Source organism: Exophiala xenobiotica, assembly GCF_000835505.1.
Source record: "Exophiala xenobiotica strain CBS 118157 unplaced genomic scaffold supercont1.6, whole genome shotgun sequence".
Taxonomy (NCBI): Eukaryota; Fungi; Ascomycota; class Eurotiomycetes; order Chaetothyriales; family Herpotrichiellaceae; genus Exophiala; species Exophiala xenobiotica.
In genome coordinates, this window is record NW_013562489.1 from 2401010 (window position 1) to 2423732 (window position 22723).

General features: G+C 51.3%; 8 protein-coding genes across 8 annotated transcripts; 5 read left to right on the forward strand and 3 right to left on the reverse strand.

Moving 5' to 3' along the window:
- Positions 1-199: 199 nt before the first annotated feature.
- On the reverse strand, positions 200-2899 carry PV05_10162 (uncharacterized protein; the record flags this gene model as incomplete). Its single annotated transcript, XM_013456574.1, has 3 exons — positions 200-1402; positions 1453-2674; positions 2727-2899. 3 exons carry the CDS (start codon positions 2897-2899, stop codon positions 200-202), a joined length of 2598 nt encoding a protein of 865 aa, XP_013312028.1.
- Positions 2900-3825: 926 nt separating this feature from the next.
- Positions 3826-6172, forward strand: PV05_10163 (uncharacterized protein; the record flags this gene model as incomplete). Its single annotated transcript, XM_013456575.1, has 2 exons — positions 3826-4698; positions 5594-6172. The coding sequence occupies 2 exons, from the start codon at positions 3826-3828 to the stop codon at positions 6170-6172; spliced, it is 1452 nt and encodes a 483-aa protein (XP_013312029.1).
- Positions 6173-8036: 1864 nt separating this feature from the next.
- Positions 8037-8940, forward strand: PV05_10164 (uncharacterized protein). The gene is made up of 2 exons (XM_013456576.1): positions 8037-8525; positions 8581-8940. Exons 1-2 carry the CDS (start codon positions 8242-8244, stop codon positions 8738-8740), a joined length of 444 nt encoding a protein of 147 aa, XP_013312030.1. The 5' UTR covers positions 8037-8241; the 3' UTR covers positions 8741-8940.
- A 112-nt stretch (positions 8941-9052) lies between these two features.
- On the reverse strand, positions 9053-10063 carry PV05_10165 (uncharacterized protein; the record flags this gene model as incomplete). The annotated part of the gene is made up of 1 exon (XM_013456577.1): positions 9053-10063. One exon carries the CDS (start codon positions 10061-10063, stop codon positions 9053-9055), a length of 1011 nt encoding a protein of 336 aa, XP_013312031.1.
- Positions 10064-11101: 1038 nt separating this feature from the next.
- PV05_10166 (uncharacterized protein) lies at positions 11102-12603 on the forward strand (the record flags this gene model as incomplete). Its single annotated transcript, XM_013456578.1, has 2 exons — positions 11102-11514; positions 11568-12603. The coding sequence occupies 2 exons, from the start codon at positions 11102-11104 to the stop codon at positions 12601-12603; spliced, it is 1449 nt and encodes a 482-aa protein (XP_013312032.1).
- Positions 12604-12994: 391 nt separating this feature from the next.
- Positions 12995-14298, forward strand: PV05_10167 (sodium/potassium/calcium exchanger 1; the record flags this gene model as incomplete). Its single annotated transcript, XM_013456579.1, has 3 exons — positions 12995-13094; positions 13146-13379; positions 13430-14298. 3 exons carry the CDS (start codon positions 12995-12997, stop codon positions 14296-14298), a joined length of 1203 nt encoding a protein of 400 aa, XP_013312033.1.
- A 49-nt stretch (positions 14299-14347) lies between these two features.
- PV05_10168 (glutathione synthetase) lies at positions 14348-16240 on the reverse strand. Its single transcript, XM_013456580.1, has 2 exons — positions 15848-16240; positions 14348-15740 (listed from the first exon to the last, which is right to left on the reverse strand). The coding sequence occupies exons 1-2, from the start codon at positions 16147-16149 to the stop codon at positions 14426-14428; spliced, it is 1617 nt and encodes a 538-aa protein (XP_013312034.1). The 5' UTR covers positions 16150-16240; the 3' UTR covers positions 14348-14425.
- A 205-nt stretch (positions 16241-16445) lies between these two features.
- On the forward strand, positions 16446-22701 carry PV05_10169 (uncharacterized protein). The gene has a single exon (XM_013456581.1). The coding sequence runs from the start codon at positions 16817-16819 to the stop codon at positions 22331-22333; it is 5517 nt and encodes a 1838-aa protein (XP_013312035.1). The 5' UTR covers positions 16446-16816; the 3' UTR covers positions 22334-22701.
- Positions 22702-22723: the final 22 nt, after the last annotated feature.

The following is a 22723-nucleotide window of genomic DNA, read 5'->3' on the forward strand; positions in this document are numbered from 1 at the left end:
GAAAGCCCAAATCCAGCTTCTTCACTAAAAGATGCAGTACTGTTTCCAGCACATCGTACTGCTCTCAGTCCAATTCACCAGCGACGCTGATACAGCCAAATCGTGTAAACAACAAGCTCATCTCCAGCCCTTCGTTCGACAGCGCAGTCTCGTTTTCAGCACACTTTCTTCGTCCAGTCTACCAGCATAACTCTGTTCTTCACACGATGCCCCGGCAATATTTTTCATCCTCATCCACCGGCTCAGGTGAATTTGTCGAGGAGATGGTTTCAGCGGTCTGTCCAGATTCGTCTCTGTTACGCTTGCTTCGCGTGGACCATTTGCTCTCCGTGGTGATAGCTCTGACAGGTCGACCTCGAAATAGTTCGACCTCCTCAACAAGTTCAGGGGCCGACTCTGTCTCTGTTTCGTATTCCTCTTCGGAGATGCGCAGGCACTTTTCCTTGTCATTCGCAGAAGGGAAAGCAGAATCGACGACGCTGCACTCGAGGTTCATGGTTCCAAGCCGCTTCACAAATGTGCTGTCGCTTTCCTCCTCAGTATCTCTCAACCTCTTCCTCTCAAAGTTCTCCAGGACTTTCGCCACTTTCTCGCACTTCTCCTCGTTCGCCAAAGAAGAACAAGAAAGATCACTATGCGCGAGATTTGTAGCGTCATCGAGCATGCAGTCGACCGCACCGTTCATGTCTCCTCCGGGAGGATCGTCGAATTGCGTGCTGGGTGGGGGAAATACTCCGAATGATTTATCATCGCGCGAGAATGACTCTCCCTGAAAAACAGAGCTGGTGTCGAAGTCTTCTTCAGTCTCGTCTCGTCGATCCGCATGACCATGGCTTCGGAAGTAGTAGCGTGCAATGACCGACTTGAAGTCCTCGACGATCATGCATGTCACAGGCTCCGGCAGAGTTGATTGCTGTCGGATACTGTTCAAAAGATCGTCAATCTCCCACAAACACAGACCTTTTGTGTCCCACGTCGGCGCAGTGTCATATGGCAGTTTGGCCTGGTTCCAGAACTCCCAAAGGCCACCCTCTTGAGACATCATCTCTCCGAAGGCAGTCTGAGACAGTTCAAGAGCGGCTTTTGCAGCATACACGAATTGATAGTCATCGAATGGACACCATCCGTACTGGTCGGTGTATGCCAACTGACGAGTCCGACCCGCAGGACGTGCTGATGAGGGCAGAGGTATAAACGCAGGCGATGGTGTGCGTCGCGGTTTGTCCACAGCCACTGAGGAGGCCGAGACTGTCCGAGGGTCGAGGACCTTGTCACACCGAGCTGCGGTCGCACAGTCCATGTACCACTTCAAGTTGACAGCGGCATGGCCGTTGTTCTCATTCGGAGCCTGGAGAACTGTGGGACTGCTTTGCTGTGCTATCTCATCAGGAACGTTAGTTCCCTAGACCTGTTAGCAGGAGGAACCCAGTGTGTCATGTTACGGTATCTCACCTGCTCCATCTTCGAGGGTGAGACCACTTCTACCTGGCCAGGTCCAGATAAAGGACTGGAGTCGCTGAAGACCGCTGTTGGGCTTGACTTTCCGGAATCCATTTCATGCTCCTCCGGACCCCACAGAGGTTGGCCGTTGTCATCGGGACACAACGGAGAATCCTTTGTTTCACAAGCCGACTGGTGTTCGCGACCTTTATGTCGATCGTGATGGGAATCTGTGCTGCCATCAGCCTCTTCCATTGTGACCGTTGACGCTTGCTCTGGGCGAGGAAATGGTTCTACTTGGGTACACTCCTCCTTGCGGCGACCTGGAGATGTAAGGAGTGGTGAAAGAGGGACCTTTTGCGTCTCATCGTCGTTACTAGGAAACCCCTTCTCAATGGCCACATCTGGAGAGGATGGGCAGCTCGATGATTTCCTCCTCCGAAAGCCGTCATCGTACCCTCTAAGCAAGAGCAGACTGATTTCAGGATCAATCTCTTCGGATGGGTCATCGAAAGGGTTGTCTGTAGGTATAACGCTGCCTGGCTGAGTGGACTGAGGAGTCGGAAATTCAGTCAACGCCTTGTCGTCCAAGCCACCGAGAATATCACTAGCTTTCGTTGCAGCTAAGGCATGACGGAAATCAGCAGAACACCTCAAGACATGTCCTGGCTGAGGCCTTGCAGTCGGGATAGGGTCTTGGAGTCTCCTGAAGGCTTGCAGGATCGGGGTCTGTGCAAGCTGGACTGGTGGCAATGACGGTGTCGTTTTTGGAATGTCGATCGGAGAAGATTTTGCTTCCGTGTCGATGACGGTGTTACCAGATCTGAACCTCACCGACTTCTTGGGGCTTGTCTTTCCTGTAGACGGAGGATTGTGCGTCAATGCTTCCTCATCCTCAATCTTTGTGGATTGCTTGTTTTCCTTGTAGAACAGAGACGTTGGTGCTCGAATTGCGTCCGCCAATGCTTCGAGAATGGATCTGGCAGGAGACGATTTGTCCGTGATTGAGTACTCGGAGGGTCTTCTGTTCATAGTGTCTCGGCTGATTCTGGATAGTCTTGAGGTTGCAGAACCTTTGAGTGGATGTGGACTTGGAGCTCGGGGGAATCGTCTAGGTTTTCCAGTTCGAGGGGTTTCTGCAGCTCGCTGAGGGTCATGATTCGGATTTGAAGCATCATATTCTGGGTACAGGTTACGCTCCATGGCATCAGAGACGGTTCTGGTTGGTGAACGGCTGTGTGAGATGGTCAGATTGTCTGCATGAAAGTTGTCCGCCCTCGACTCACCTGGCTGTCCGTCCTCTCATAGCAGAGTCTAGCAGAGAGGATAGACTTTTGCGCGCAGATAGTCTTGGAACGGTAGCAGAGCGGCTTCGAGCAGAGGGCGATGGCGTTTTCTGCTCATTGTCGATGCTCAGCGAGTCTGTCGCCGTTCTTCGACGAAGGCTGGGGAAGGGCATATTGGGCTAGGCGAATAACATGGAGATGCAGCATAAATGAGAGAACTGGAGACCTCAGTGGGCCTTCAGAGGCGAATCAACGAGTCCAAGAGGAGATGAGTGCCGGATGTGAGGGAATGTGAAATGAAGTGAGAAAGGTTTGGGTTGTAAGAGGCCAGGCACGAAGGGTGCTTCGGTCTCGGCGTAGAGGGGGGAAAGGAAGGAAGAGAGTACGCGAACAGGCTCTTGCCTTTAGTCTCGCTTTCAAGACATCACACAAGAATCTCCGAAAGCTTTCTCCAGCCACCATTTGCAAAGTCACAACATCATCCAGAACATCTTTATGAGGTGAGAAGGTGTGTGTGTTTTCAACTTGCTCTTCAGCACGTGATCCAGCACCGCTCAGAAAATCATGCGGACGAGGCTGAGGCCCCTTTTCAGACATCGCCGTTGTCTTCAGCAACAGCACTATTGCACTGGAACGGGAGGCCCATTCAGTACTCTGGCACAAGCCTATCATCTGTCAATTTCCAGGGCAATCCATGCTCATATCGGATTCTCCGGTATGCATTGCATCAGCCACCGTTCACCACTCTGTGCAGTCACTTCCCGCCACACTATTTTTGATTGCTGTTCAGTCATGAAGCATGAAAGTCTTTGTCATAGGCGGCGACAAACCACGTCCGTGGTCAGTGCGGGACGATATTCTTTATACTCGAGCCTAGAACTCGACGCTACTATTTATGGTAACAATGAATTTGTCTGGTGTTTCTTTGTCTACATAGGATCCCACTGAGGACTCAACATATTTATATCGCACGCAGGACCCGCTCAACTCCCTGGGCTTTGAACAGAACAGAAGGCTCATCAATAGTAGCTGAACACTCGAAAATAACCACCATTTACATCTAAGAAAGCCGTATCCCTATCAAATACATCCTTCTGCCATGAGTGACGACAGCGATAACGGGGACCTGCATGGCTTTGACATCCATCCCATTTGGCGCTATGAAGCCTTTCGAGAGGCAAATTTCAGACACAACCTTGCCGGTTCTGACCTTGACATGGCACGACACAACTTGGCTCCACAGCTGTACGAACGTATGGAGCCAGCGTTGAGACTTGCAACCTTATTTCTCATCATGGCAAATGGTGATTTGGCACGAATCATGTACGGTTCGCTGGAAACACAAAATAATGAAGCAGGCCAGCCAGAGCAAAGGCTCAAAGACTGGAGAGGCACTCCTGCGAAGCTCAAAGCTTTCGAGCGAGAGCTGGTGCAGATTTCCAAACAATATCGATTCACCTGGCTGCCTTACCTTGCAGCAAACCTTCAAGAAGACTGCCCCTACGAAAAAACAGATACCGCAATTACAGAGGTCATGATGTGTCCACTACACCAACGTCCGTTGAAGAAATACTATGTGCAGTCAGCGCTCGGCACCCACTGGAGAGAGTTTCTCGAAAGGTGGGACTGGGACACTATGGACCAGGCTGAGAAGGATAGTCGGCTTCTGCTGTTGGCCGTCACGCTGATCCACGAGCTCGCTCACGCTGTTTGGTGCCACCGCCTGACCTCTTTCTATGAGTACAATCAGAGGTATCCTGGTAAGCTCGACTTCGACCCGACAGAGCCAAAGATGGGTATGAGGTCATGGGCGGAATGTGGCTATGTCGTTGAGGAGATGACGCTCGGAGGCTTTCTCTCTTTCTCGAACGTTGTGCCTTCAACTACGATCCCGCCCTATCCCGTTCCCCCAGTTAACAAAGTCCTCTTCACCACGATCAATCCTCAAACAGGAGCATGGAGGATCAATGAGGTACGGCCATATGACGTCGCTGAGTTTTTCAACCCTGATACATGGGACTGGGATCCTGATTTCGAGGAGTATTCAGAATTCGATCTGCTCAGGGCCCGATTGGATGCACAGCCGCCCATCCAAGTCAGAATTGCCCCTATCTAGGATGTCGACACCACGTCACGTCCCACTACTCTGTGCTTTTCATTTCGAGTGTTGACAGTCTGGTCATTTGCGTTCGGTTGTCGTTTGCAGAAGTCGAAGTTGCGTTGTCTGATCGATTCAAGGTCATATACCCACATGTTGTCCTTTTATCGAAGAATATCTTGCCAGTTTTTATGACTGTAGTTTACAATAATAAATGCTGTTAATATCTGTAACTGCTGATGCTGCTATTATTCGTGATGGCGTCTCCTCACTTGGTCGGTACCTCAGCCATACTAAACAGCGATCACCAATATCACCTCAAACAAGCCGGACTAAACAACGTCCATCACCTGTATCAGACCAAGGACAAGAAGCTTCTTCATAATGAAGGTGCCATTACCTGGCACAAACCATTACGCCCATGGGGGTGTCACACTTCCTTGTCCGTTTCTTTGTCGCTGAAGCAGTACAACAACAACAATGGACGATGCAGGCAGGGAGAAAGAACAGAAATGCCTTTGCCCCAAGGTATCAATCTATTACTACTATCCTCCTAGAATCCGGGGGAAGGAGTGTCATCAATCCTACAAACGCCACCAAGAAAATAATTCCCATCGAGCAGAATCAAACCAAAAACCAAAAGGCGAAACGCAACATGGCGGTAGAATCCCAAAAAGCAGTCCCTCTCTTTCTCTTCCTCGCCATAATACTCCTCATCCTTCCCTGTGCTGCGATTCTCTGGCACGGCAATCGAAAATTCCGGCAGCAGAAAGCACGGAAGAACAAGCGAAGACGAGCCATCAACAGCATCACCCGTACAATGACAACTTCCATCGAACTTGGTGATATCCGCACTCCACCTCCGGTCGTCGCGCCGCCACGGCCCAGAACTCAAGGAAAGAAACTTCCGCTGGCGTGGCGCGGTCCGGACGGTAGATTCGTCATGCCAAGCGAGGAGCGCAGCCAGGAAGACATGCCAATCAAAGTGGCCAAGCCGATCAGCCATGTTCAGACTCAGAACCGGGACGTCCAAGACATCAACCAGAAGTTGTCGACGCCTCACGACCGCTCTGGCTGCATCTCGGGATCCTCTCCAGGGCCAGCGCCACTCGTGGAGACGCAGTATGCGACATGTGCCCATGCTCGACCGGTCATCCTGCAGCCTGCACCAAAGAGAAAAGAGAGCGTGGCCAGACTGTCTGGTGTTGCCCAAGGACAAGCCTCTTTCGGATCATCTCCACGAGTGAAGAGTCAGAAGGTGCAGCTTGAAGAAGCCTCCATCCCAGGCAGGGTAGAGGATGATGTCGGACATTACACCCAGCCTCAAGTGCCGAAGGGGTGGGCGTGAGGTACGCAGGATGAGAAGTCGACGAAGAAAGAGACCGAGAGAAAGCAGTCCGGATGAGTTGGAGGGATTGCTGAACATGTATTGCCGACTTGTCCAAGGCCAGAATCGAGAAAATGTTGCCCGAGGATTGCCTGCAGAATAATGGCCCATATTTCCTTTATTAGTCAACCGAAATACCCAGATGTTACTTCCTTCAGACCATGTTATGTTCTCCGCGCTTCTGGCCGAAATAAGCCCATTTGGACTCCGCTTGAGCAAATGTGATTATTGTGGGCGGTGCTGATTTCCCCGGGCCAAATGTAGGTTCCGTTCGGGGCACCAAGTCGACTTGGGCAAAAGTAGCTATTGTCGCTGGAGCCGATTTTGGAGGCGGATGTAAATTGCGCGCTTCGTTGGTATATAGATGGATGATTTCATGCATGCTATCGCGAGTTGGCGCTGGGAGGGGAGGAGGGCTTTCGGCATCCGGAAAGCTCGCGAGGTCATCAGGAAGTGGTGGTGGATATTCAGCTTCGGGTGTTTGGGGGCGTGCTGGAGGCTCGGTCTGTGATGGATTTGCCTGAGCGGCCACGTCTTCTGTCAAGGGGAGAGTCATGTCATTTTCTGCATTGTTTTTGTGTGCTTTCCTGGTTTCGAGGGAATTTGAGATGCTGCAGTATATTGCAAGGAGGAACGTCATTGAGGCAACTGCGACGACAATGATAAGTATTACTAGTGCTGTTAATGGGATCATTTTGTGGAGAGCAGAGTGAGATGTTGTATTTGAGATCCGTGCTGCGACTGATTACATTATTGAAAAGTGCAGTTGTGAGGAGCAGAGAGACTGACTCGAGGAGATAAAGCCATGGGTGTCGGAAAAGAAACAAAGAGAATCCGGACAGGTTGAGGCTGGTACAATCCGTTCGAACAAAGGGCTTGGTGCATCCAGCATTGCGCTTGCGGACTGGAATCTACAGTCGCTACTCGAGGACTCGCCACAATTCCTCGCCCTTGCGTAGCAGCGGAATAGCTTACGAGAAGAGACCGTTTGGCGGTATCAGTCGCCAATCTGAAGATTTGTTGCTCGGGAGAGCATCATTTTGTGATTGGATTTCGAATGATATTGCCGAAGATCTCGTCGTTCTCGGCTTTTCGAGCCGCTTTCTTTTTGTCACGCCTGACCTTGAGGGCGAAGAGGTAGATCAGGGCAATGATGAGGACGATTGCTGCAAATATCGCGACCACCAGCCAGGCAATAGGGGACATGTTGAGCTCGGAAGACATTTTGACTTGGGATACTGACCGAACTTGGACTCAAGGAAATAGTATACTCGATGCATGCTCAATCCAAACATGATGCAAATCTTCAGCTTTAAGAGCCAGCATCGTAGAGAGTCAACAGACCTTCCTTTGTGGCTATTTCCGGATGCAGAAGTAATGACTTCTTTGTGATAACCAGCACAATGGACCGCCAGTCCTGAGGGAGTAACAGGGTCGGAGCAGGCAAGACTCGAGCCCCCAGCAGCGGTACCTCAAGGACAGCATTCTGTGAAACTTGTAGTAGTCGAGGATCGAGGTCAATGTCACGGTTAGTGCGGAGTGACACTTACGAGGACATCATAAAGGAATCTGGTCTGGAGCACCTGTTTCGCGAAGAGCTGTCTCTAAGATAGAAAGCGCCCGGGAAGTGGCAGTCTCCTTTTGGCGCTTGAAGTTGTCTACTGTTGCTGAAGCGTGTCGGTTGCAGACATGTCAATGTCTTGAAGTGGTTTTGATGGATGATGACGGCCTTCAAAAGACGAGATGCATGTCATTCACCGTCATTTTATACACGCACTTTACCGCATTTGGCCGACTCCTGGATCTCGTCGCTCTTCTCGCGAACCGTGTCTGCGCTCGCTTCCTGCAGATAGCAAACAGTACAGAAAATACGTCGTCCCCCATCCTACAGGACCTCAGTTGTCCAGATCACAAACCACTGCCCTTCTGGAGTCTTTTCGAGTTTGCGCGCAACAAATACAAACCTCAATCAGATCGCGCATACCGGCAGGCCGCATTCCCAGCCACTCTCACGAATCCTCCTCAGCGCGATGTCTTTCCTCCTATCTACCACTAGACGTGCAGGCTTTACCGGCTCTACGCTTGCCAATCGCACGTTTTCAACAACGCGACCATCACAACTTGCGCGGATGACACTGGTCGGTCGGCTAGGCGCAGATCCAGAGCTAGTGGACGCGGGCAAAACCCAGCTCATCAGATATGTGGTCGGAACGAGCTCAGGCCCCAAGGACAACAGACAGACATCCTGGTTTCGTGTCGCCAGCTTTGCGCCAGAAGGTCCCCAGAGAGACTATATCCTGGGTCTGAGTAAAGGGTAGGTGGGATGTTTCTCTTGTACATGACACATTAGGCTGACGTCTGGCGAACAGAACACTTGTCTATCTGGAGGGCGATGCGACGATGCGTGTATACGAGGATGCGGATGGCAAGAAACAGAGCGCATTGAGCCTTGTGCAGACGAAATTGGATGTTTTGAAGAGACCAAATCTCAAAGAAGATATCGGAGACGGAGGCATCACTGGAGTATGAAAGGTGCCGTTGGCAGGTACCTGGCACTAAAGGCCATGAAATGATGTACAAAATCAGTGTGAGGCGTTGCTTCGAAAGCTGAAGATTGGGACCCCATGTAATTTCGCCACTCATGATCTTTCTTCCCACAGTACAGAAGTGGTTATGGAGGAATACCGGGTATAGCGATAATATCCTCACAAACTTGGAAATGTCCACAATGTACTCTTCCTCGCGCCTCTTGACGCTTAATCCTCAGCTACTAAGGCCCGTGGACCCGAACCCCGCAGGTTGGAATGATCCTCCTGAAGCATAGACTTTGTGTTGTTTCAGTCACAAGTGATCCACCCCATGGTGATGAGACGACATCTGAAAGGAGGTCGGCGCAGCAGTGGTAGAGACCTGATTCCTCCTCTGGGCAGCCTGCCCGAAGCACTTCTTCAACCATTGGAACCAGGATCTGTACATCTGTTTGGTATCTCGACCAAGTCCGAAAACCCCAAAGAGTACATATGCTGTGACAGTTTGCGCCCATCGATCGAAAGACGGCGTCGCTACGGGATAGAAGGTCGTCACGTCCGCCCAATTCGGAGGATGAATGTAGGACCAGGAATAGATATGCCGTGGCGTACTCATATTTCCCACGAAGGCAACAGTGTTGAGCGGTAAGTATATCAGCAGAAGGATGACAGCAAAGCTGATGAGACGGTAATTCTGAGATCGAGTGGCACCGGGAGTGTCGGAGAGAACGGCAGACAACTCCCTTCTGTGTCTCCAGAGGCGGACCATAGCGACAGCGCAATAGACGCACGCAGCTAGGCAGAGTGCCATTGGCCAGATATAGATGAGCACAAAGCTTGGCCAAGAATTGTCGAACGACGGCGTGCAACCAGCTATCCTCCTGATCCAGTACCTGGGTCGCTGGACCACGTAGTGTGCAGTCATAACCAAGGAAGGGAGAACGATGCACAGACATATCTCAATGACGAGGGTGATGTTGCGCTGCCGACGACTAGGAGCCACTGACATGTGCTCTGTATCGAGGATGGTCGCGATCTGGCGGAAAAGACACAACAAGACACCGTCAACTGATACGCCTTGCCCGATGTAAAGTTTCACCTCGATGTCGCACAGTATTTTGCCATCCCACCAGGTATCTTGGTCTTCTGAGCGCCAAATCAATGCGTTGAGGGAGTTGAGGAAGCAAAGGATCGCGATGCCAAGCGTGAGTACAATAGCCGCCACATTTCTGGCTTTGATATGAATCAGCAGTGGAGGGACGCATGCGAGGCATGCCAATAAGGACAGGGTAGCGAATATGACGGAGTAAGCGAAGTAGTCCATGGTGTAGACGGAGGATTTGATTTCAAGTCTGGTAAGTTCTGGGGATTTGTGCTGCAAACGAAGCAAAGAGGATAGGGGAACCGGATAGAGAAATCTACATACCTCTGACTGTTCCATCACTGCGGACTCTCCCCGTGTCTCTCCCCGTCTCTTTCCTGAGCTCGGCTCTGATTCAAGCATAGAGTGGTGTTCCCACAGAGATTTCAGATACTTCAGAGACATCTTGCCCAAACCGGTGTTGAATAAGGAAACCCCCAAGGCTGCTCGATAGGTCACCTAACTTTAGCTGACATTTTTGGCCAGGCAACCCTGTAGACTGTTCCGAGTCATACAGCTGTTGTCCAGGTTCACAGGCTTTCTTAGAAGTATACGGTAGCCATGAAGGGTAGGTCGACTGGCCAGCAAAAGACTGTAGTCATGATGGCAATCAAAGGAAACGACAAAAGAATGCGTTGGCCATGTATCTTCATCACAGATACACACCCAAGTCTAGCGCTTCACAAAGCAATTTCACCCTTACGATCCGTGCTCTGATGTGATTTGGTCCTTTGATGCTCATGATACGGTTGGAGATGGCGAGCCGTGAGAGGATGTGATGTGATGTGATGTGATGTGATGACAGCTGTCGAGCTGATGGGCCTCTCGCTTCACCTGCCTTGTACGGTGTTTGGTAGAAGTGGTGTTGACGTCAACTCAAGTCGGCTGCAAAGGCCCCTGTTCACGGTTCACGGTTCACGGTTCACGCCTGTGACGCCTGTTCCACCATTTCTTCATCTTGTTTAACCTCATCAGCTTCTTCGCTGGCTTTCAAAATCGCGTATTTGTCGCACGCAGTGGCATCCCAGGACTGCACCGTCAAATATCTGACAATGGCTGCATCGAATCTTGTTCGCCCCTGAGAGATGCAAACGCGTCGGCAACAGAACGGGAAACATCTCCGGCCAAGTAAACCTCTCGCAATAGCACTCTTCGACTTGACAACCTCAGCCGACAACAACAGGCTTCACCCTGCCTTGGAGGTGGAAGGTCTCAATCAACATGTCCTCTGAAAAGAAGCCCTCGATTACCCTACCCTCTTCGTTACAGACTGGCGGGAGAATCAGTCCTTCTCCACAAGGCCTTAGGCAGCGTCCACTGGGCAGAGCATCCACGTTCGCTGAGGAAAACGCACGGTTGAACCGTCGATCGAGCTCATTCCTCTCTGAAAGTCTATCGGAGACTCGAAGGTCACTGCGCTCATCGACAGACGATATTCTACGGCCACGTCTCAAAGAAGTGGATGAGAATGTTGACCACGACGAAAATTCTCACTGGCAGTCGCTGCCTCTGGGCCTTGCCCTCCTCCCTGCTGTTGGAGGCCTGTTCTTCACGAACGGTAGTGCTGTCATTACTGATGTGACCTTACTGGGCCTGGCTGCTATATTTATGAATTGGGCGCTGAGATCGCCGTGGTAAGTCTTTTCTTGACGAATTTCTCACGTATGCCTTCTCACCAAGCATCCAGGGACTGGTACCGAGCTGCTCAGAGCCAGATCTTGCCAGAGTCGACCACTCCGCCGGTCTTCACGCCGGTCGATGAAGTAGATGAAGAGGAGGATACCAAACCCAAGTCTGGCAGCGGCGAAGCGATTGCAGGGGGGGTCAATTCTGTCTCCCTCGATGCTGGTTCAAGTACCTTGCATGCAAAAAGGACTTCTGCTCAAAAAGAGCTTCGCTTTTATGAAGTGGTTGCACTGCTGTGCTGTTTCACCTTCCCTTTGCTCGCTGCATGGCTTCTTCACGGTATCCGGTCGCAACTCAGTCGGCCTTCTGAGGGACTGGTCTCCAATTACAACTTGACCATCTTCATATTGGTCGCTGAGATCCGACCTCTTTCGCACCTGATCAAGATGGTTCAACGGCGCACACTCTTCCTCCAACGCAAGGTGAACGTGGATATGCTCGTCGAAGATAAAAGGATCGACAATCAACAACTCATGGACGTCTCTCGTCGACTCGAAGAGTTGGAGAGTCATGTTGCAGATCAGATTGCGGCCCGATCACCACAAGAGACAGATTCGGCGGGAAATGCTCTCGACGCTAAACTACCAGGAGTAGTACGGTCCGAAGTCCAGAAGACTGTCCAGCCTGAGGTCGATGCCCTGAATAGAGCTATGCGTCGATACGAAAAGAGAACCACTATCTCAGCAGTCCAGTTCGAGGCGAGGCTGCAGGATCTCGAAGCGCGACTGAATGATGTTGTCTCCCTGGCTGCAGCTGCTCAGCGGAACGCAGATCGAAAACCGGACAAATACATCGTTGTCCTGACGAATTGGATATGCGCGATCGTTGTGGTTCCTATACAGTATCTTCTTTCTCTTTTGAGCCTTCCGGGTAAAGTTGTTACAGTAGTCTTTGCTGTGCAAAAACGATATCTTTGGAAAACACCCAAGACTCAGTCGCCCAAAGATGGCCGACCACCCCGAAGGAATGCACCTGTGCGAGCCAGCGAACGCGAGAGGAGACCTAAGGGAGCTCAGGTTGTCAGTCAAGGACATTGAGAGATATCAAAGAGCAGCGGCTGCTCACGCTTGTTATGGTCAACGGCGGGGCTGCATCAATTCATCTTCAGATATTGGAAGGACCGCGACAACATGGAGTTGAAGTGGTGCGGCCGTCCTCGACTTGCGAATTGCGGTCATGCTTGATTCTGCCAGACCTAGATACGAAACATGCTGTTGTTTACTGCATCCTATTTATGCACTCAACTTTCAACTGTCAACGCACCTCCGTCTCTACAATGTACCAGTGTTCCTGACTTCTTGCAACGACTCTTCGCTGCGCTGACATACTCTATCACTGCGACACTGTTCTACTCTCCCTTCATCAGACCGCGACTATCGCTACAGCTTTCTCCAGCTTCTGGCAGAGTCCCGATCCTTTGACCACACAATGGCACAGTCTACTTCTCAGGCAACTCACGGCACAACAGCACCAAGGATGACGCCTGACAAGAACAAAGCGGCGCTACACACTGCCAAAGTCATGAATGGTGCGTGTTTTCTGTTTATGGCATCTTGTTTCTCCTGCTCATTTTCAATAGGAGGCAATCCGCTATTCTCTCAAGCCCTGGTAACATCTGACTTTCCACACAAGAACGAATGGGACAACGACAATCTTCCGGACATCTTGTTCTACCTAGTTCCTCCAAAGAGCATCCACAACACGGAAAAGCTTCAACGAATCAGCGATAATGGACAACCAGTGCTCAATGACAAGGGCCGTCGCATCCGCGACTTCGAAATTCTTCCTCGGCATATCAGTGTCGCTGTAGAAGGTATGCATCCTGCCTAGGCATGCTGCGTGGCGTTCCGCTGACATCTCCAGGTTGGCTTCTCGAAACATGGCGTCGTCTCGACACTCGAATCACCTACAATGACATCCGCGATCGCATGGTTGCCGACCCTACCTACGGAAATGGAGTTGGTCTTGTCATTCCGAGCGCCAACAGCTTACAAAATCAATGTCGTCGCGACTGCAGAGCGCTGCTAAACAACTGGGCGGAACACGACAAGAGAGGAGCCGAACCAACTCGCACCGACGTCGAGACAATTGAAAAGCTCACTTCCTACAACGTGGCGTGCAACACCGTTCTCGACGTCGTCACCTTGTGGCCACAAACGGACCAGGAGATGCATCGCCTGCGCAAGGTCAAGCTGGTCCGAGATAGCAACGGCCGTCTCAGGATGGAACCATCTGTCGTGACCACAGACAATTGGATGCAGACAACGTACGCCCTGGACCACTTCAAGAGTGGCCTCGGCGCTGGCAATGCAGAGTACGTCCCTCTCAATGAGGCGAGGCTCGCCGCCTGGGAGCTGTTGCTCGTCCTGCAGGAACGAGCCGACATCCACGGCGTTCAACATTGGTCCAAGCTGACCAAGACGTGTCTGCCCACCTCGTGGTTCGAGCGGACGGCCGACAAGGCTGTACCGAACGACACCTACGATGGTGGGTGTCAAATCTGCACGTGGCGGAGTGAGGAGGAGGGGGTCGCGGGGGTCAATGGCGACGCTAAGGAGGAGGAGGAGGAGGAGGAGGAGGAGGAGGAGGAAGAGGAGGAGGAGGAGGAAGAGGAGGAGGAGGAGGAAGAGGAGGAGGAGGAGGAAGAGGAGGAGGAGGAGGCCAATGAAGGGCCTGCCTATGAGGCGTTGACCTGGCACATTTACACGCCAGACAACTTTCCCTTCTTGTGACCCACCAGGGGTACCTGGTGGGTATGTATGACGAATGAACGGCCTGTATGTAGACAATGATATTGGCATTGCGACGAGTGCATATGTACATGTATAGAACGCCTGTGCAAAGTGACTTGTTTCGAGATCACACCTCCTCGTAGAGGATCAAGCTGTCCAGCGAGCTAAACCCGGCGGCGACCCCGCCCTCATCGCTGTCCTTGGCCTTCGTGCGCATCAGGTATCCGCCCTCTGTATTATGCATGACCTCCGGCTGCTTGACGCCAGGGGCGGTTTTCCACAGACAGGTACCGAATATGCCCAACTCGGAGATGACATCGCTCATGAAGACGGCGCCGTCACTGCGAAGGACGGTGTTGTGAGCCTGTTCAGGTGGGTGGATCAGTTCCATGAGGATGTACTGCTTCCATTCAGACTCTGGGATGGATTTGAGGAAAGGAGGGATGTTGGTGCGGTAGATGTTGTTCCCACCTCCTTCGCGCTGGGGTTTGAGGACGTGGTTCGCAGCAGTGGCCCTGTCCAGCGCGAGTTTGATGCCTTCGGCCTGTACCGCCGGGTCAGTGGAGGAGAGGGAGTATTGTGGCGCGAACGTCGAGCGAAGATTGTCGAGAGTGGCGTCGGAGTGGTTGGGCAGGAAGGCCTTGAGGTAGTCTGGACCAGGAGGGCGGGAAGTCAGGACTTGTTGGACTTTCTTCGAGCCGGCGAGTTGCAGAAGGATGCTGGGACATTTGATGGCGCCGCTGCGCTCGAGCCAATATCTCGAGGCCCAGCAGTCGGAATTCTCGTATTCCGTCGGAGAATACAGGGCGCGGAAGTAGACGACTGTCACTTCGTACTTTGTCGATGGAGAGGACGGCGGCGTGTAAACTAGCGGTCGTGAGGGGTGGTCGAAAGCACAGAACGTGTCGGACATGACTTTGCTTGTTCGTAAGCGGAATGACGGGATGCCGTGATGTTTGTACAGATGGCGGGATAGGGCTAGTTGGTCGAAGATGTTGCGTTCCTCGTCTTGGACTAGGAAGAGTATGCAGGTAGGTAGCTGCGGCGAGGATTTAGAGGGGCCATAGGCCTGATGAGCGGCTGCAAGGCCAGCTGTCAATGTGGACACCGCGGTATTGGAAGGCGGGTGGCCGATGGATTTGATGGATGTGCTCTCATAGTTGCTGAATAGTGGGTGTGGAGGGTATGCGACTGGATGCTGTGCTGAGGGATATGTTGCCAAATGGGTATGCATTTCAGCGACAAGGCACGCTAGACCTCCGAAGGAAGAGGATATCGTGTTAAATTCGATCTGCTTGAGAGATGGAGGACAGTCTTCAGAGGTGTGTAGCATGTAGTCTGATCGGAACATGCCTAGAGTCATGTTTTGGACGTATCCGTCTTTCTTGACACGCAGGTGGGTCTCCCACAGTTTGGCGAGAAAGTCGTCCACCTCTATCAGTCTGTGATCTCAAGTCAGCAGAAGCCTTATACCATTTTTGGCTCCCGGGGGAAGGAGTTGTTTACTCTGATTCGAAGTAAGTCAGAGGAAGAGCGGGTGAGTACTTACTCCTCCATTATCGTTTCTAGCCAACCTTCGTCGTTAGCTATGGCAGCATAAAGCTCGTTGTAGGTCTGCTGAAGGCTCCTAGCCTGGTCGTAGCACGACTTGGGAAAAGGGCTTGGGAATAGTGTCACTGGCGCATTAGTGGCCAGAACATTCCCAGGATTCGTCTTTTCAGGCACTATAGCCGTAGAAGGCCTAATAGCGAGGCCATGCTCTATCGTCCAATCTTTGACGGTCTGGATCAGCCATCTTTCCTGCTGGGTCGACAGTTCCGGTGGGTATTCGGCGTAGATTTCGGTCGACATTTCCTTCGCAGGCTTCCGAAGGCCAACCAGCTACAGCTTGTGACTGCGGAAGATGTAGGTATGGGGGGATAAGGGAAGCACCAGAATTTGGATATTGACTGCCAGTGTGTTGCTTGATCTGGAAGATTTGTAGTTCCAATTACGAGACGATTGTTTAGTCAGCAGAGGTGACTCTCGCTTAACTTTCCCTATCCAGTTACGCGTAAAGTGATTTTCCTTCGCGTGGCAGGCAACCGCTCGCGTCAAACTGCCCCCACAGCTTGTAGTTTTCCCAATCAAACACTCAGTTCGAAGTTCTACATCAGACGCACTACGGAGTACTCGAAGGCAGACTGCCTTCTTTACGAAGTGGATGAGAAATCCCGACCATGAGAAGAGGCAGGAGCGTTCTCACATCTTGTTTTGTTTGGGGAGGTAATGGGGGCCTTTGTTCGCTTGATCCTTTCGCGCGCTACCTCACTTCAGCCTCTCAGACACTGTCTCTCTTCAGCGACTCTCCTTGATTGCAACCTTCCCCGTCAGTCCTGGTTCATTTCAGACGACCTCATGAGATCTCTGCGCCTTCTTCCTCTACCAGATCGACACTTTTCATCTTTCCGGCATCACAACCTCTTATGGGAGCCCTTTTCCGTCATTGACACATCCTCATCGCTTACCCTTCGCGCTCATGGACTTCCCAAATGACCCGGAATGTGACCCTCGCAGTTGGTCCATTGACCAAGTCGTCGAGGAACTATGCTACAACCCAACGCCCAAATGGTCTCCTAATGACCAGCCTCAGCTAATCCCGGATCGACAACTACTCGAGAACACTCTTCGCCAGAATCATGTGGACGGCGATAATCTCCTTGCGCTTGATATGGGGGTGCTCAGAGATGATCTGGGAGTCATGTCTTTTGGTCAAAGAAGAGCCATCATGAAAGCGATCGAATACTTTCGACTTCATTCAAGGAGCTATCAACAGATGGCTTTCCAGGCTGATAGTATCGCCAGAATGCAGCCAGGAACCTTTACTCCGCAGCTCTCAAGACATTCCATGTTGCCACAGTCTCCTGCGCATGCCGGCCTTGGACTTGTACCCTCCATCGAGCCCAGACAACCTACAAATTCACCCTCCCTGTACTCCAATAACTTCGGACTTCAACAGCCAACATTCCCACAAGATCTCAGTGCATTCGAATCCAAGCCTCCGATTTCTGAGAAGCCGCCAAGTTCGGCTCGCCGACCCTCTGAACTGGCCTCCATACTACCCACGAATAGTCATGACACTGCTGCAGACAAGGAACAGCCGCCTCCCACAGCGGCGGAGCCTGGGTCAATCCTACCACAACGATCCAAAAGAGAATACGTCGTCGTCAATGGCAAGAAGAGGATAACACCAACATTCTTGTCGCCGCTGCATGAAGGACCTACCGAGACTGGCGACGGTGCCTACCTTTCTCGCACAGCTGTGCCGTTGCAAGATATATTCTACCACAGAATATCTACCGGCTTCGGTGATATATTTTATCGACCTCCAGTAGACGAGTCCAGCGATTTCTTGATTGCAGGGCGCTTTTCTACAGGCCAGAGACTAGGTGTCGCCAGTCATATGAAACACTTCCTGCGACAAAGTACGGGCAAGCTGTCAAGTGGTGCGGCTTACAAGATACCTTGCAAAGATGGCCGAGTCAATGAGCCATACTCAGAACATTATTTTACGCTATTCCCGCAGGACAGTGGACGGCCAAGAGTTTTCCGAGCCCAAGACTACCCGGAGATAATGGCTATCCTAAACGCAACCACACGCGCGAGAAAGGGCACGATTCCTCCTGTCTATGACGGAACTCGAGACGAGCCGGGCCAGGAAGAAATATCTCAATGGACAGATCTGGACTATCTGCTTGAAAAATATCCCGTGGAAGCGTCTGATGAGGTACTTCCTGCGTACGGTGACTCCGGCGACGAAGGGGAATTTGATGAGGACACTTGGAGAGAGATTCAGGAAGAAGAAGCAGAGAAGATTCGTGAATCATCCTACATGACTCGTGCCGAGGTGGACACCGTTATTGATCAGGCTATCAGGGAAATGAGACAGGATTGGCATGAGACGAAACGTGCCAAAATCCAGCTGAAAGCGTGGCGTATGTGGATGAAAGCTGCACGCAAGAAGGGCCGACAACAAGAGTTGACCTACGTCACACACCAGAAACAGCGGTTTGAGCGAATGATGCTGAAGACTACGGAGGCCATAGCCGACGACATTTGGCGTAACGCTACTGAAGTCAAAAAACAATGCCAAAGTGTTGAAGCGGCAGTCCATCAACATGAGGAGTATCAGCATTACGAAACAGTGTTGAATCAGGATACGCCACCAGAACGTCCAAGTGAGCGGGCGTTACGAGCTAGTCGTGGACGTCCAAAGCAAGATCTTGAGGAAGGAGAAGAGCTCATCGAATCGGAAACTGAACCATTTACTGACGAAGAAGACGACTTGTTGGTGGACGACTCGTCCGACGTTGGATCTATTCACCATGAGCCTGATATGGAGGAGTGGAATCCTGTCATTCCCTCCATCACCACGGCTGATGGTACAGGCGTGAAGTCTGCTCAGATTACTCCGGCTCCCACTGAATCAGCCAAGGTGGTACCGACCTTGGAGCTTCGTGAGGTGGACTCAACTCCCGATCCCCAGGCAAGTGACGCCGATGTGGAGACCAGCGAAGACGAGATTATATCGCCTGCCCGCAAAAAGCAGACTAATCACAAGACTATTTCTCCTATGATCCTCAAGATTCCTCCGAAAACCCCGGCACCCAAGCATGTTCTTTCCATCCCTGCTGATCCCAATCAGGCCACTGCGGCGGGTTCTGAGTCTGATTCTGAAAGTTCGGATTTCGACCGAGCTCCACGTCTTCCGAATACCAAATACCGGGGTCGTGGGCGTACGAAGCTGGAGCCCGTGGACTTAACATTCTCAAGCCCTACAAACGAGTCAGCTCCAAGTGTTATCGAAGATAGTACAGACTTCTCTGTGCATACCCCAGAACTCAATCCGGCCCCCAAGATCAGTCCTGGCCTGTCCAAGCGAAAAAGAGAGCATGACGATGACTCTGGCTTGCCGCCATATGCTGATGTGGAGGGCATGCGGGACGAGGTTGAGTGGTCCGACCTTGAGAAAATGATCGATAATTGCGTTCCCGATAAACGTCGAGCACTCGCAAAAGCGGTTTATGAACTCGAGCCGGATACGGTCATCGATCTGGACCGCTATCTGAAGTCCTTGGCCCCTCGTAACCGCAAAGACATTTTAGTCAGCGGTTTGCTTGCGTTGAGCGACGATGAGTGCCAGATTGATGGCGTCAAACCCAAACATCTGCGAAGCGCTCATCTTTTGGTGCTTCTTTATATCACCTTTGTTTGTGGTCAGAACATGGTCGATAGGGCAAATCTGACGGATAGGTGCCGTGATGATGCTTACGCTGACATCGACAAAGCGCTGAGACCATTCTTTGATCTCCTGGATGAGCTCATACATCGTTTCAAAAAGTATGAGCAGCAATCAAGCTCACTGCCAAGCGTAAAGAAGAAAAAGAGAGACCAGGACAACGTCAACGTGGGTGTTCTAGATGATGCTGATTTACAAATGACCGATGTGTCAACCGATTTTCTGGCTCCTGAAGAACCACCATCTACCCACAAGAAACGGAAACGCATGGTTGAGGAAAGTCAAGAAGCCAAATCTTTACAAATGAGCGACAAACTCCGCATCCAGGAACAAGAGGAGCGCCGAAAGAAGATGGCAAAGAAATTCGCACAGATGACGGCAGAGGGAACAACGATAACAGAGCCTGTCAACACAACCGAGCCCTATGTCTACCTCCATCCTCACATCGCCCAGCGCGTAAAGCCGCATCAACTGAACGGCATCCAATTCATGTGGCGGGAGATCATTGAAGACCCAAAACATCAAGGTTGCATACTGGCACATACCATGGGGCTCGGGAAAACCATGCAGGTGGTGTCTCTTCTCGTGACAATCGCTCTTTGCAATCAAAGTGAAGACGTCAGTATCAGAAATCAGATCCCATCTCACCTCAAAAAGAGCAAGACCCTCATTCTTTGCCCTGCTTCCTTGGTGGAAAATTGGTATGATGAATTGTTGATGTGGACGCCCGACGTAAGCGTTCTAGGTACCATCTACAAGCACGACAAACCAGATCCGAATATGGTTGCTGAATGGTCGCGAACTGGTGGTGTTCTGCTTACGGGCTACGAACGATTCAGAGGTGCCATCGATAAGAGTAAGAAAGCGAAAAAGCAGGGCAATGTTCAAGTGGATATCGAGAAGATTTTGCTGGAAGTGCCGAATCTTGTCATTGCAGACGAAGCCCACAGACTCAAGAATGCTTCCTCGGGCATCCACAAAGTTGCAAAACAATTAAAGACGACAAGTCGCATCGCTCTTACCGGGTCGCCCTTGAACAATCATCTCGAAGAGTATCACGCCATGGTGGACTGGATAGCCCCAAACTATCTCGGGGATATTGTCCAGTTCAAGGCAAAATATTCTGAACCAATCGTTGATGGTTTATATGCTGACAGCACTGCATTTGAGAGACGTGTGTCTCTTCGCAAACTGCATGTCCTGAAACGAGATCTCGACCCAAAAATCACGCGAGCTGACATTTCGGCAATTGCCAAAGATATGCCTCCAAAGACTGAATTCTTCATCACTCTGCCCCTTACCGATATTCAGAGACAGGCGTACAACATATATGTCAAGTACATGCTGGAAACGATGCGGGGTCAGAAGGACAAAAGTTCACGGACTGCCAACATCTGGGCTTGGATAGCTATGCTGTCATGGCTGTGTCACCATCCATCCTGCTTTCTGTCCAAAATGCAGGAGCGTGCAGAGCGTGAGCGGGAACAGCGAGCAGAGCAAGGACGTGTTGACAATCAAACAAGCGCCGACGAGGCGCGCGCTAGTAATGAACACAGTGATCCAACCACGCCTGACAATCCTGAGGCAGACCATGATTTCGACATTAGTGGTCCTATGGAGGAGGCATTACAAGAAGTCAAGGAGATCTTCAAGGATCTGGATCAACCGACACTAATGGATGATCCTTCTCTATCCTACCGCACCCAGGCAGTTAAGGAAATTGTGAGACAGACCATGGCAGTCGGCGACAAGACACTTATCTTCTCGCACAGCATTCCAACGCTGAACTACTTGGAGAGGATGTTGGAGAATATGAACTGCTCCTACTGTCGACTAGACGGGAAGACGAAGATGTCTGTCCGACAAGCTGCCACCAAGAAGTTCAACCAATACAGTGGTTACCAAGTCTTCCTTATTTCGATGAGGGCTGGAGGCTTGGGACTGAACCTTCAGGGGGCGAACCGCGTTATCATTTTCGACTTCAGCTTCAACCCCTCTCATGAAGAGCAAGCGATCGGAAGAGCTTACCGGCTAAATCAAAAGACTCCTGTCTTCGTGTACCGATTCCAAGCCGGGGGAACTTTTGAGGATGTCCTGTTCAATACAGCTATCTTCAAGACGCAACTCTTCGGGCGTGTTGTGGATAAGAAGAGGCCTACTAGACACGCAACGAAAAATATGGCAGAATATCTTTTCCCTGCCAAAGACGTGCCGCTGCAAGACTTCAAAGAATGTCTTGGAAAAGACCCAGAAGTCCTTGATTCTATCATCGACGAGCTGGATTTTATCCGCGGTATCGTGCTGACCGAGACGTTCCAAAAAGAAGAGGACGAGCAGTTGAATGAAGAAGAGCAGAAAAAGGCCGAAGAGGAGTACCGAGATGAGCAGTTACTGCGAGACAATCCTGCTGCATATTACGCGAAAAAGGCGGCAGAGCAAGCACAACTGCTGCGCAAGCAACCGCAACCCATGTACCCTCATTCCGGAGGATACCCGCTTCCCAACCAGCTACCTTCTTCCACGGCACCTGTGTATGCTGCAAATTCTACATCCCGACCTCAATCCGGGGCAGCGCGTTTTCCGGCCAATCGAGAGGATTTGGATCGCCCACCAGCGACTCAGCAACCACCAAGTGCTCCGAAAGGAGTTTCTTGGGCTTATGATGACACATTTCGAGATATTTTACAACAGCCTGATACTGGTGCTGGAGCGCACAGCGTTGATGACGGCGATGTGCACATGAACGGGGCTGAGTAGTATTCCGCTCTGGCCGCACAGCATCAGCGTCAATCGCGATGAAGCTCACGGGGTTGAGAGCATATGGCTGAGGTGATGCACGGGGACGGTCTCCAGCCTAGAAGATCCCCTGGGTTTCCACTTTTCTTTTGTCATTGAGGCTTTTTTTATCGAAGCAGAGATACCCCATTCAAGCAAGTTTTTCATGAGTTAAAGAGACAGAAAAGGAGGGCAAGAAATGATATGACCTGTGTGAACAGCTGAGATTGCGGGCTGATTGGCTTGTGCTCGTGCTCGTGGAGATACAGTGAGCCATGATGATGTACATATTCAGACAGCACGATCATACGCTCACACCTTTACGCAGGCTCTCCACGGTTCATCCTGGGGCCGCAGATTGTAACATTCCAG

Bases quoted from the DNA above. Each gene is read 5' to 3' on its own strand.
- PV05_10169 (XM_013456581.1), top strand. From the start codon at position 16,817: ATGGACTTCCCAAATGACCCGGAATGTGACCCTCGCAGTTGGTCCATT.
- PV05_10164 (XM_013456576.1), top strand. From the start codon at position 8,242: ATGTCTTTCCTCCTATCTACCACTAGACGTGCAGGCTTTACCGGCTCT. The intron at 8,526-8,580 runs GTAGGTGGGATG...TCTGGCGAACAG, and splicing joins ATCCTGGGTCTGAGTAAAGG to AACACTTGTCTATCTGGAGG.
- PV05_10168 (XM_013456580.1), bottom strand. From the start codon at position 16,149: ATGTCGACCGAAATCTACGCCGAATACCCACCGGAACTGTCGACCCAG. The intron at 15,741-15,847 runs GTAAGTACTCAC...TTGAGATCACAG, and splicing joins CTAGAAACGATAATGGAGGA to ACTGATAGAGGTGGACGACT.